The sequence below is a fragment of the Harmonia axyridis genome, chromosome 1, assembly GCF_914767665.1.
Source record: "Harmonia axyridis chromosome 1, icHarAxyr1.1, whole genome shotgun sequence".
Taxonomy (NCBI): Eukaryota; Metazoa; Arthropoda; class Insecta; order Coleoptera; family Coccinellidae; genus Harmonia; species Harmonia axyridis.
The window spans coordinates 50,090,549-50,103,979 of record NC_059501.1 but is presented as its reverse complement, the minus strand read 5'-3'; the positions used below and the strand labels follow the sequence as shown (position 1 = coordinate 50,103,979).

Here is a 13,431-nt window from a genome sequence, read left to right as displayed (position 1 = left end):
TTCACCTTTAGGTCGTGTTGTCGCCGTTTCATTTTTATATGAGTTTTCCATGTCAGTTTCTCATCCAAATGTAGTCCCAGGTACTTGATCTCTGTTTGGATAGGTATGGGTGTGTTTTGCAATTTTACTTGTGGGGGTTTCCCTTTTTTATTGGTAAAAGTTACCTGGGCCGACTTGTTGGTGTTAATTTCAATCTTCCATTTTTCAAGCCAATCAGAGAGAGCATCCAGATGATTTTGTAGTTTTTGGGATGATAACAATGGGTCTGCATCTGAGGTTATAATTGCTGTGTCGTCCGCAAATGTTGCTATGGTAGACTGGTCAGTTTGTGGGATATCCGAGGTATATATCAGGTAGAGTATAGGTCCGAGTACGCTACCCTGTGGAACTCCTGATCTTATGGTCTTATAATCGGATAACGAGTCCTCTGTTTTAACCTGCAAGTAGCGGTCGTTCAAGTATGACTTCAATATTTTGTAAAAACGGTCAGGTAAGATTTTTTTCAGTTTGTATAGTAGTCCCTCATGCCAAACTCTGTCAAAGGCTTGTTTTACATCTAGGAACACCGAGGTGCAGTACTCTCCCGTTTCAAGACAAGTTTTGATTTTGTTGACAATTCGATGGCATTGTTGGATTGTTGAATGGTTATTACGTAATCCAAATTGGTGATCTGGCACATGTTCTTTCAGTGATGTTGTTTCTTCTAGTCTTTTTAGTAGGAGTTTTTCGAATAACTTTGACATGATAGGTAATAGACTAATCGGGCGGTAAGATTCACAGTTTGTTGGTGGCTTGCCGGGTTTGAGTACCATGATCACTTGTGCGAGTTTCCACTGCATTGGATAGTAGCCTATTTCTAAAATTCTATTAAGTATGGTAGTGAGAAGGACTATGGCTTTCCGTGGCAGGTTTTTCAGTACGTCTCCTACTATAAGATCATGTCCAGGTGCTTTGCGTGGATTCAATAATTTAATTTCACTGAATACTTCCTTCGGTGTAAAGGGCTTAATTGGAAGAGATGACTGGTTAGGAGCATTTAGAAAATCTTTGATTTCACTGTCAGAGTTACCTTGTTGGTTGGGACTATATACTTCAGCTAGATATTCAGCAAAAACTGTTGATTTGTCAGAGTTTGTGCGAGCCCAAGTTCCATTAGATTTTTTGATGGGTGAGTTGCTTACTATGGGCTGTTTCAACTTTTTTGTTGCTTTCCACAAAGAATGGTCGTCAGGAGATAGCTGGGTTATATAGTTATGGAAACTGTTGTTCTTTATCTCTTGTAAGGTTTTCGTGATCTCGTGAGTTAGTCTGTTTAGATTCCTTTTGACTGATGGGTTTCTACTTCTTTGCCATAGTCGTCTCATTCTTCGTTTTTCAGATATCATTTGCCTAAGGTATAGTGATGTATTTTGAATTTCCACTTTTTCACTCGTATCTGGTGTAGCAGTCCAGGACGCGTATTGTATGATTTCTGTCAGGTATTTAACAACTTCTTCTATTTCTTCGTCATTACTTATTCGATGGTTCAGAGTTATGACTTCATCAATTGTTTTCCGAAATAGTTCCCAGTCTGTTTTTGCGGTGCATAATTTTGGTATAGACTTCTTCTGGATCGGGTGAGTGCTAAGGGTGATTATTATGGGACTATGATCGGATGACAGATCGTAACAGGATTCAATATTGATGTGTTCTTGGAAATGAAAAAGATAGCGATAGACTCGTATACAGTGTGACCAGATTTAGTAGAAATCTACTTTTTTAGTAGATTTTTCGCATTTTCATGGAGTTTTAAGTAGGAAGAAATCCTTTGGTAGATTTTAGTAGATTTTGGTAGTTTTAAAAAATATAACCGAGGCGATTGGGAATATGGAAATTCGGATGTCTAGACTGTTTCTATGAATCAATTCATTGTTCATTCTCATTGAGGTTCTACGTTTTACGTGTTTCTAGAAGAACGTACCTACTTAAACATAATAAAATCATAAAACTTCTGTCGGCTGAGAATAAATACGAAGAATGATGGAATATCCGAAGGGTGCCTCATTGAAAACAGGTGGTGTGTAAACTTCCGTTGAAAATATACCATTATCTCACATTTGGTATTCTATTCAGTGGAAAAAAATATCAGGTGTGTGAATAAGTCTTTCCCGTTTTTTGTAAGAGATGGCGCCACCAATACTGTGCGAGTATTTAATGGTTACATATGTCATAATCAAAGCTTATTCATCTGTCAAAAATTCCACACTAACACATTAGTTGAAATTTTTTCGCATCATAAATTTTTGAAATCGTGAAAATGTCGAAATTTGAGCCGAGTCGACGTCATTTGCGGGAAGTTTCACTTTATTGGTTCAATTTGAAGAAATCTGCTGCCGAGGCGCATCGGTTGCTTCAGGAAGCTTATGGAGAAGGTTGTGTCGATGATTCAAGTGTTCGCGGATGGTTTCGACGCTTGAAAAGTGGCGATTTCGACGTGGAAGACAAGGAGCGTTCCGGGCGGCCGCAAATCTTTGAAGATCAAAAATTGGCGACTTTGCTTGATGAAGATTCGTGTCAAACGCAAGAAGAACTTGCTGAAGCATTGGGAGTTGACCGAACAACCATTTCCAAGCGTTTGAAAGCCATGGGAATGATCCAAAAGCAAGGAAAGTGGGTGCCGTACGAACTGAAGCTGAGAGACGTCGAACGGCGTTTTTTCACTTGCGAACAGCTGCTTCAGCGACATAAAAGAAAGGGTTTTCTGCATCGTATCGTGACTGGCGATGAAAAATGGATCCGTTACGATAAACCGAAGCGAAGAAAATCATGGGGACTACCCGGCCATGCATCATCATCGACGGCCAAGCCAAATATTCATGGCGCCAAGCTCATGCTCTGTATATGGTGGGACCGCTAGGTGTGGTTTACTATGAGCTTCTGAAACCGAATGAAAGGATCACAGGCGAGGTCTATCGACGACAATTGATGCGTTTGAGCCGCGCACTTCGAGAAAAACGGCCACAATACTCCGACAGCCACGACAAAGTTATTTTGCAACATGACAATGCTCGCCCACATGTTGCACAGCCGGTGAAAACATACTTAGAAACGCTCAAATGGGAAGTCCTACCCCACCCGCCTTATAGTCCAGACATTGCTCCGTCTGATTACCATCTCTTCAGATCGATGACGCATGGCCTGGCTGACCAGCACTTCCATTCCTACGAGGAAGCCAAAAAATGGGTGGATGACTGGATAGAGGCCAAACCGGTCGAATTTTTTCGCAACGGGATTCGTATGTTGCCAGAAAGATGGGGAAAAGTTGTAGCTAGCGATGGCCAATACTTTCAATAATTCATTTGTAACCATTTTTTCACAATAAATGCTCAAAATTTGAAAAAAAACGGGAAAGACTTATTCACACACCTGATATGTCTAACTGGAATTTCACATAAAAAATATACACACATAAATAATTAATTGACTATTCCCCTATTTCAAAAATTATCTACTCCAAAATGATGCACGCATACACGAGTCTATCGCTATCCTTTTCATTTAGTGTCACATAAAAAATATACACACATAAATAATTAATTGATTAAAAAAAAATTAAATAACTATTCATCTATTTTGATAATTATCTGCTCCAAAATAATGCACGCATATACGAGTCTATCGCTATCCTTTTCATTTCCAAGAACAAATAGCATGCGCACTCTCTTTCTTTCACTGGACGGACTTCAAACAGCTGCTATGCTGTGTCCTCACTCGCAGCAATATTTAACTTTTTAAAATTCGACAACCGGGATTCTGGACTGATTTTTCGCAGGCAACCCTATACCACCGTGTTCATAATAAAATAATCTTTAATCATATTGATTTTGATTGAATAGTCAGACCGTTGCAAAATGCAAGTATAGATTGACCTGTTTATACCTGGCAACCGAGAGTTGTGACCGGAAAAAAATAGGCAACCTAACGTTTGCACATTCTATGGGCTTCATACTTTCGATTGATATAGAATTTATCTAATAAGCAAACCGGTGAAATGTTCGAAAAAAAATTTTTTTTAATTATTAATTAAACCTACTCTGGACTAAACTTTGTTAGGCAACCCATATGTGATATATTCATTGACATGTTAAATTAAATATAAAATACACAAGACAATTGTTATGTAGGTCAAATTCCAATATCAATTTCAGTAGCGATATTTCCGCAAGGTAGCTACTATTGGAATTCATTGTTGAATTACCAATTATTTGTTACTATGTCGTCAATGATAATTTGTAAACTATATTCTCATATATAAATATGCATATAAGCCGATATAGGCAGTTCGATAAGAAATGTGCTAGAGAGTTCTAGATTCGACATTATTGTTTCTTCACACGATCTCGTGTAATGTAAAAGTTGGTGATACTATGAATAAACCTCGTCTGATACTCCCTTGAGTGTGTGTCTTATTTCACCCTGCATGAACGATAAGACTGGTACCTGGTAAGAACATCACACAATTCTATCTGGTAGGTTTTTTCCCTGAAATGTTAGTATCCAAGTATTCGATGGGACGTAAGAAACTACACCTTCTGTAGTTATTCTTCTATTCAGTTGTCGAGCATCTAATATTTTAACTTTACTTTCTGCATGGTTGATTAAATCCTCTTTTGTTATTTCTGACCCAACATATTTTATGACCCCTTTACTTGTGACCATTCTAGATGGAATAAATACATCAATATCGGGATCATTCACAAATGGATTTTCTTTTAAAAAATTGTTAGCTCTATCAGGAAAATCAAATTCTAATGAAATTCTATTTTTGCCTCTTTTAGAGATATTTTTGATTCCTTTGTAGTTGAAAGTGTTTAGCTTTTTAGCCAAGTTCATGGGGTGGATGTTCCCGATATTTCTTGTAGATTTTGATTCTATTATTACCATAAATGGGCCCAGATCTGTGTGGTTATATTTGAATGGAGCTTAGTTTTATTTGGTTTTGAGCGGTTAGCTTTTTGTGTCATAATTTGAGAAATTGATTGCGACAAGGAATTTGCTTCCTCAATGATTTCTGAATCATCGTGGAAGGAGTCTGCCAGCTTATTTACCTCTCTTGATAGGAGAGACAATTCAGCAACAGAGAAATTCTCACCATCTGATTCTTCACCAATTGAATATAAGTTATTTAATATTTTTTGAGAGGTTGGGGTTAGTAAACCTATGGTTCTAGGGGACATAGGCGATCTCGGGGGGGAGATAAGCGATACAGGGGGGTCCTCAGACCCCCCTGAATTCCAATCCATCAAAAAACAAAAGTTCTATCGGCTTCAAAGATAACACCTCTGTTAAAGATGTTAATAATCCCAGTAGTTGCCTACCTCACTTAAATTTTGTATCACAAAGATTTAGTAAGATATGAAAATTAATCTCAACAAGGATTTCCACTAGTATTAATTACTAATATTTAATTTTTCCAATAAAACTCAAGACTACACGTGGTAAGAACAACGGTTAACCTCCGAATCCACACAATATTCGCAAAACATCTATGCTACAGAACGGAGAAAAGTTTACTTCTTCCTCAGAATGGCAACGCAATTGACCTACCCTGTAAAGTTTTGAGGGAAATAAACGAGTATGAGTATGAATATGAGCATATGTCGATTATGAGAATAAAGACTATTAATAATAATATTTAAGGCCTTAGGTGAAATATAGAAGTGCTGTAAGGATCTAAAACGATAACAAAGTGGTTCTCGTAATTAATCTACAATTTAGATATAGAGAACTATATTTAATAGACACTTTTGAGTATTAATTAATAATAAATTAATACTGAATTATATTATAATAGATTATAAAGACGGTTAATAGCTTGGTATATATCTTATCTGCTCTTTGTCTAAAACAGAACTGACATACCGCCATCAACCATAGACTAGCTTTTCTCTGTGTGCACACATGTACGATTGCGACAAGTGCGCGTACCCGCATAAAAATCAGTATTTCATTTTCAAACGGTGCCAGTCAGATAGCGGGAATTCAAAAATTTCTGAAGAGCGCCACTTTACAGAACTCTGGTGAACCAGAACACCAAAGCAACACCTCAAAAAGCCTGAAACAAAATCGAATCAGTACACACACCAGGGCATGAAAAAATTATTATCTTTATTTGTCTATGCACCAGGGATTCTATGCATCTTAATACTAGCTTTACGAATTTTGCTTCTAAGTAAGATGTCTTTAAACCAGGTGTATGGACTGATTAGCTTTTGTTTTGCCAATTTTGAGAATATTAGTTAAGCTTCGTTATGTCAACTGTAGGTAGCGCTATCAACAAATTAAGATTCTTGTTATTTATTATTTATGAGTTTTGTGCCATTATGTACCTATATATGTATATCTTTCATTATATTTATGATCTATGGAAGCAATTCTTGTAATTGAAATACCAATAAACTCTCTCTCTATTTCAAATATTCGAATTTATTCCAGTAAACGTTTCGTGTTTTGTTTCACGACTTTGCACGATCATACTCGGTTACACATCGCTTTTGATTGGTCAGTATCGGGTTTTAATTTGGGACATTTCTTTTTTGACACTGTTTCATTTCTCTTCTTTTTTGTAACTTGAATTGTTTTGAAATAAAGATTATTTATTATTATTAGTGGAAGAAAACCTGTGCAATACGATTTCACCTTCAAAGAATCATTGAATGATTTGATTGTTACCAAAACCCGAGCCAAAAGCAACCAATATATCAGCCTGGATGAAAATTGACCAAAAAGCATCTGGATTTTAATCAATCAAAGACAACATTACATAAACGTAATTGGTTACAAGTTCAAAACAGTTAATAAAAGGAAAATTCTTATTGATAAACAGAAAAATATAATGAGTTGAGTACGATTTTATGGTGAATACAGAGAATATTTGCAACAAAATGTGAAATTCATTTATCTGGAGGAAACTTGGTTATTTGAAAATGCCAGCATTATTCAACAGTGGACTCTAGAAAGAAAACAAAATGTTTTTCAAGTATATTCAAGGGTAAAAGTAGAAGGAGCACTATTTTGAATGCTGGATATTTGGATTTTTACCTGGATGTTTTGTTTTGACAGTGGTGATCATGAGGATTATATAAATCTATGAAGAGAGAATTATTTTATGATTGGATTGCTAAACAAAGTCTTGGCATTGCATCTATAGCTTATTTATATTCTATATTGAAATTAAGTATTGTTATATCTGTGTTTTGTTCTTCAATGAGTAATCCAAAAATCTAATAAATTCCAATTGCTTTATAGAATTTTTACTGAGTATTTAATTGAAAAATATATTCAGAAGAGTAACTTCAAGAATTTATTCATCTCTTACCCCCTTGAAGATAATAATAGAATGCAATAAAATTTTAAAATTCACAAATTAAAAATAATTTCATGCAAAAATGCTTTTAGTGAGTGAGTTAAAGCTGTTATGGGCAAAATAATTTATGTAATTTAATAGAAACTAATATACAAGCATTTCAATAAAAAACAGAAAACTCGAGTACAAATAGTACCTATATTTTTCATACAAGTTTAATCAATCATTCATGTCATGAACAGTTTCAATAAATAGTGACTTTAGAAAGTGAATGATAGCCTGGATGCTTTAAAAAGAAGATTTCAAATTCTTCTGAATCATGGATGAGATGAGTGAATGTTATCCTCTTTTATCTGATGAAAATTTTCATTATGATGATAATCCTTTCAAAATAAAAACATTATTCCGAATTTGCTTCTATTTACTCCCATGAAAAATATTGAAAAGCTTTCTACCTCAAGTAAAAGAAATATTACCACCATTTAAAAATTGTAATGCAGTAGGAATTTCAACTCAAAACATCTTAGTTGATAGAAATGATCATTATTACTTATTTTCACATTATAACCAATAAGAGGTTTGTTGATTCCTAAAAAAATACTTTCTTTCATTTCATTGAGATATTAACGAGTCCAACTGATTGTTAAATTGAATCCTGTTCTATCCCTACTATCTCAGTAAGAAATATGGTTTGAAATTTCTCAATTTTCCTGATTCACATATGAGATGGTCAAATTTCATCATATATATTTTATCATTTAATTAAGCTATTTGAAATGAAATATATGAAAAAAGTATGTACATTTCATTCAATTCAATAACATATAAACATCATGTCAAGATTTGTTTTCTTTCGTTCTTATGATTTTGACTACCTCAGAGTAATAAATTTCCTTTTTTAATGGTTTTAGATTCTTGACAGGTTGCCCACAGTAGCATCTCTGTTAGTATCAAGGAAACTCATAAGTTCTCCTCTCTCTAATGGTGCAACTCAACATTAGAGGTATAATACAGAAGTGAGTACTCATTCTAGGTTTATCCCTTCTTGTTCTCTATTAAAATTAAGAAATCAGAAAGTAATCAATGTTTAGGCTAATGGTGCAACTGGACATTAGAGGTATAATACAGAAGTGAGTACTCATTCTAGGTTTATCCCTTCTCGTCCTCCATGAATGAATACACAAATATCTACTAGGAGGATATTACCGTGTGAACATATCTTTAAGTCTCCACTATAGTTTGGATCAAAAGAGGCATGTGATGTCTTTATATTCATAAAATACAATATGTGGATCCAATGTAAGGTTTTGTAATAATACTACACTTCATTCCAGATAAAGAATTTTTTTCCTTAAAAAAATAGTGAAATTTTTCACTGGTTCCATGTAACTATAATAGAGAATAAATCAAATACATGTCAACATCAATAAATATAAATAACAACCCAAAAAGGCATTTTTAATCTTTGCCAACCTTGAAATCACAACTTAGCATAAATTCTTTCTAGTATCACAATAAAGATCATCAATGAAAAACTGAATTATTTCATGTTTGATAATGATGATATTTTTCAAGGTGTTCTGCTATATAAAATACATAAATTAAAGGAACTGCAAATATCAAAACAACAATGAATATAATCAATCCAACAAAAGATATGTCACCATCAATCCCATTACAGGTCAACAAAGATCCTAAAATGTCAGATGACTTGGTAGAAGATATAAGTTGCTCTTCTTCATCATTGATATCTACTTCATCCAGATTGATATCAATGGGCTTCTGGGAAATTTGACTGTTGAATATAATTTCATTAACCTTAGTTTCATGAGTTGCACTTTGTTGTTCTATTTTCAAATTGATATCTATCGGATCGATATTAGGAGATTCAATATCGAGAAGTTTATTTTCAGGTGTTGTAGATCCACTTGTATGTATAGGAGCTAAAGCTTCAGAGAGTACTTTAAGAGGCACTTTTATAACATTTCTTGCAAATATTTCATTTTCCTTATGTATGTTATTGAGCCTCTTGATCTCTTCAATCTAAAAACATTTTCAAATTTAATATCACATAAATCTTCAAACTGTTGAAAAGAAGCTAGCTGAGTTGGGACAATTAGAATTGAATGAAGAACAAAATCATATTATTTTTATGAACCTAAGGTCTGCTATTCACTTTTAATATCCATTATGTCAAGGAAACAAGAAAACTTTTTAATTAGAAGCTTTCGAAAATTTTATTGATTTACAATGTCCAACATATGTTAGAATAATTATCATTCTTACAGTACAAGAATGTCGTATAGCCAGAGACTGTAAAGTATCTCCTTCTTGAATATTTTTTTCAACACACGGTAATTCTCTTCTTGTCGTCGTTGACTTGATAAAAAATTCTGTTTCTTCATCACTTTCTCCATCACATTCTTTATATTTATACCTAAAGAATATACAAATAAAAGTATTAATAATTCATTGGAGTATTTCTTTGAAGAATATACCTGTTTCTTTTTTTCATCATCATGAAAGTTTAAAAAATTTCGAACTAGATAGCGAATATAAAACAAAAACACCAGAGATTACACTGAAAAACACTATAGAACAGAACCATAGACCTAATATCCATATTATATCCATATTAGGTCTATGAACAGAACTAGGAATTTCAACAAAGGTTATGTTTTTAGAAAATATTATGAAGCATAGAGCATAGAATATCATTTTGGGTGAGGTCCGCATATCGCCAAGAATTTCAGAGCGGTTACTAGTGGTTTTCATTTTCAATTACTGCGTTCGGTATCTTAGAACATTAATAAGAGGAATGGAAATCGCCTTGTAACTGAAGCATTTGTTTGGATGCCAACATTCGTAACTCCTTGTCTCACCGGCGTCTATGGCAGTGGCGTAACATATTTTGATTTATTTCGAAATAATCAATTGGTGCTCAACAATAGTTTAGAGTGTGATTTATTTATGAAAATTCTTTCGTAATTAGAAAAGGTCAATGTTTTTCTCAGTTTTATGATTTAGCCATTGTGAAGTTAGGAAAAAAAGATTTCTGATAATTATTAAACATAAATACGGATAAAATCTTTTTTGCTGTATGAATTTCAATTTAACACTCAAATTATTATTTCCATTTCTTAAGATGTGAAGGGCAGTAGGAATTCGCAGGAAATCTTTTTTTCTGTTGCATTTTCTCATATAAAATATTTTCTGTAAATTTCTCATGAATCTGATTGCACGATTTATTCAACAATGAATGGCAGGATAGGATGGTGGATTTTAATTGAATTTATTCAACTTCTTCAAAACATAATAAACTAGTGAAAACTATTTTTCATGAACAATGATTTACTGAAAATTTGAGTTAAATTGTCTTAGGCCCCATTTTGTATTTTCAGAAAAAAATATTTGATTAAGCACTAGATTTACAACTGAAATAATAAAAGAAAAATAATAAGGGCAGCCCCTCACAGAGAAGGGAAATAATATTTAAACTGTTGAGAATTTGTGGAACAGGGGCCAACGCATTTATGTCTAGCGATAACTTTATATGATTAATATATTTTATTTGGTTGGAATCAAGTTGAAACATGACAAAATGATGCAGTATTGCTACTTTCATAAAATAAATAAAATTACTGACAAAAATCCAATCTTTCTCTAAAACATAAAAATCATTTTTTGCAATTTCATGTCTTTTTTCTGCTTTTATGGGTACAATAATATTCTCAGCAAATATATATATATATATATATATATATATATATATATATATATATATATATATATATATATAATATATACTAATATTACTAATGCGTCCAGAAGACTTCCTAGATTTGATATAAGGAAAATATTACTGTATATTATTCAATCATATGGAAACAGGTCATGAATGTAGCAATAGAGAGAAAAGACATTAGAAAAAACAACAGAATATATTTATCTCAGAAATACAGAATATAAATAATTGGTTTACAAATATTATTAAAAAAATCTATCGGTTCAATAAAACAACAGTATATATTTATGACAGAATTACAGTATAAATAAAATTATTGGTTTCAAACATTATTAGAAAATTCTATTGATTTTCAAATATAGTTTTTGTCAATCTACTTCTCAACCGATTCAAATCTAATTTTGCACTCTGTCGATTTCTCAATTCGTGGTGAATCCTGAAATTGAAATAAGTTTCCAGAATCATTTTCGTTATAGCAGGACCATGGATTATCTCTGGTTCATCATCAAACAGATGCTGATTGAAAACATTGAACAATTTTGGATCTACACTGTTCAATGTAGTGAGAACCAGACGGAATAACAAGTTCGAATAATTTTTATCGAATATATTAAAAACTCTTTCTGTCCACCTAAATGTCTTTTCAGCCTGAGTATAGATATCAACTACAAATTTATAGGCATTGGAAAGATACCCCAAGATTTTTCTCAAATGTAGTTTTGACTCGGTGCTGTTTGACTTCAGGATGGACACACACAATATTTTATTTTTGACCTTGAAATTGGACAGGATTCTTGGAGACAACCTAAAGTATTTCTTTCGCAGCATAGGGTTTTCCAAATGACGATGTGAATAGTCTCCAATATAGCGGGGATTTGAGAAAAACTGTCTCGACTTAGAAAAGCAGAATTTAAAATGGAGTTTTCTTTTATGATATATCTTACTTCATTTTGGATATTCTTCGTTTCCCAGAGAAAGAATTGGCATTAGAGCTAAATGATGCACATTTTGAAGGAGAGGTTAAAGTCAGTGTTTCTTCTGGATCATTGGTAATTGGAGTGTCAAATCTCAATTATTTTTTTTGATGGAGATTGTATTTTAGAATCATATAGAGATTCCGTAGAGTCTTGTTCTTCAATACTTCCATTCCCTTCTGAGTCCTGCAAATTGCTTTATGTTATATGGTAATATTCTGAGGAAGATTTTCAATGCAAGGAATTATAAGAAATATGACAAATTATGAAAAAAAGTTTTGGTTACAACTTACAGAGGTATTTCCAATTTAATTTCCGAAGGCAAACCTCCTTGGATAAGCCTTAGGTTCTTAGTGTCACTAGAGCTAGAAGATGCACATTTTGAAGGAGAGTTAAAAGTAGCTGAAGTCTCAAATCTCTCTTGTGTTTTAGAATCAGATTCTGTCCTGTGCTTCAATAGTTCCATTCCCTTCTGAGTAGGTCCTACAAATTTTTTTATATTAGATGATGATATTCTGAGGAAGATTTTCATTGCATGGAATTATAATAAATACGAAAAATTATGAAAATAAGTTCTCGTTACAACTTATAGAGGTATTTCCAATTTGATTTCAGAAGGAGAAGGCAAACTTCCTGGTATAAGCCTCTTTCATAGGATCATTAGTCGAAAGCAATCCTCAGGGAAGTGATTTGAGCAAAGAAAAAATTTTTTTCTCCAACTTCGGTCAGTTCCAAGAAATTCTCTGCAACCATTTTTCTCGTTCAAGTTGATTCGATGGAAGTCTTAAAAAAAACATTAATTAGTCGTATAAATTAGTTTTGGATTGTTTTTAATTATAACTGAATATATGCTCTAAGGAAAAAAAAACAGGATTCTGCACGCCTATGGGATGGAACTCAGCTGTGAAGACTAATTTCACCTCCTACAATATAAGTGAAACCACACAAAAAACACTTGCAAGGCATATCTAATATCACTTCTAATGGTTATAAATGAAAATACAAAATAATTAAAACAAAGAATTATGCAGATTTAGCCAACTGAGGTGGTCTAAAGTAAGATGCATAGAATACCAGAATACTGAGGTGGTCCAGCGTTGCCAGGCCGACAAGCCGAAAATATCGTACCGCGTGTTCAAAATTATCGTACATTATCGTACATATTATCGTATCCCACTGATTTTTATCGTACACATTCGAAATAAAGGAAATTTTTGCGAGAATATGATAATTTGTGGACAAGGATGAAAAAACAAGCAATATATCGAATAAGTAATATATTTTTTATTTAAACAAAACGGTAAATGAATAATTAATTAATTATTAGGCAAGATCAGACAACCTGCATTATCCTATTTACAGACTGT

The 13,431-nt window shown here is 33.2% G+C and overlaps 1 protein-coding gene and 1 long non-coding RNA gene across 2 annotated transcripts; both read right to left on the bottom strand.

The window, feature by feature from the left end:
- Positions 1-8,673: 8,673 nt before the first annotated feature.
- Positions 8,674-10,011, bottom strand: LOC123673590 (lysM and putative peptidoglycan-binding domain-containing protein 3). The gene is made up of 3 exons (XM_045608173.1): positions 9,844-10,011; positions 9,632-9,782; positions 8,674-9,388 (listed from the first exon to the last, which is right to left on the bottom strand). Exons 1-3 carry the CDS (start codon positions 9,864-9,866, stop codon positions 8,891-8,893), a joined length of 672 nt encoding a protein of 223 aa, XP_045464129.1. The 5' UTR covers positions 9,867-10,011; the 3' UTR covers positions 8,674-8,890.
- Positions 10,012-11,267: 1,256 nt separating this feature from the next.
- LOC123673599 lies at positions 11,268-13,150 on the bottom strand. Its single transcript, XR_006746506.1, has 4 exons — positions 12,906-13,150; positions 12,358-12,847; positions 12,035-12,250; positions 11,268-11,526 (listed from the first exon to the last, which is right to left on the bottom strand). It is a non-coding gene; the product is annotated as an uncharacterized LOC123673599 (long non-coding RNA).
- Positions 13,151-13,431: the final 281 nt, after the last annotated feature.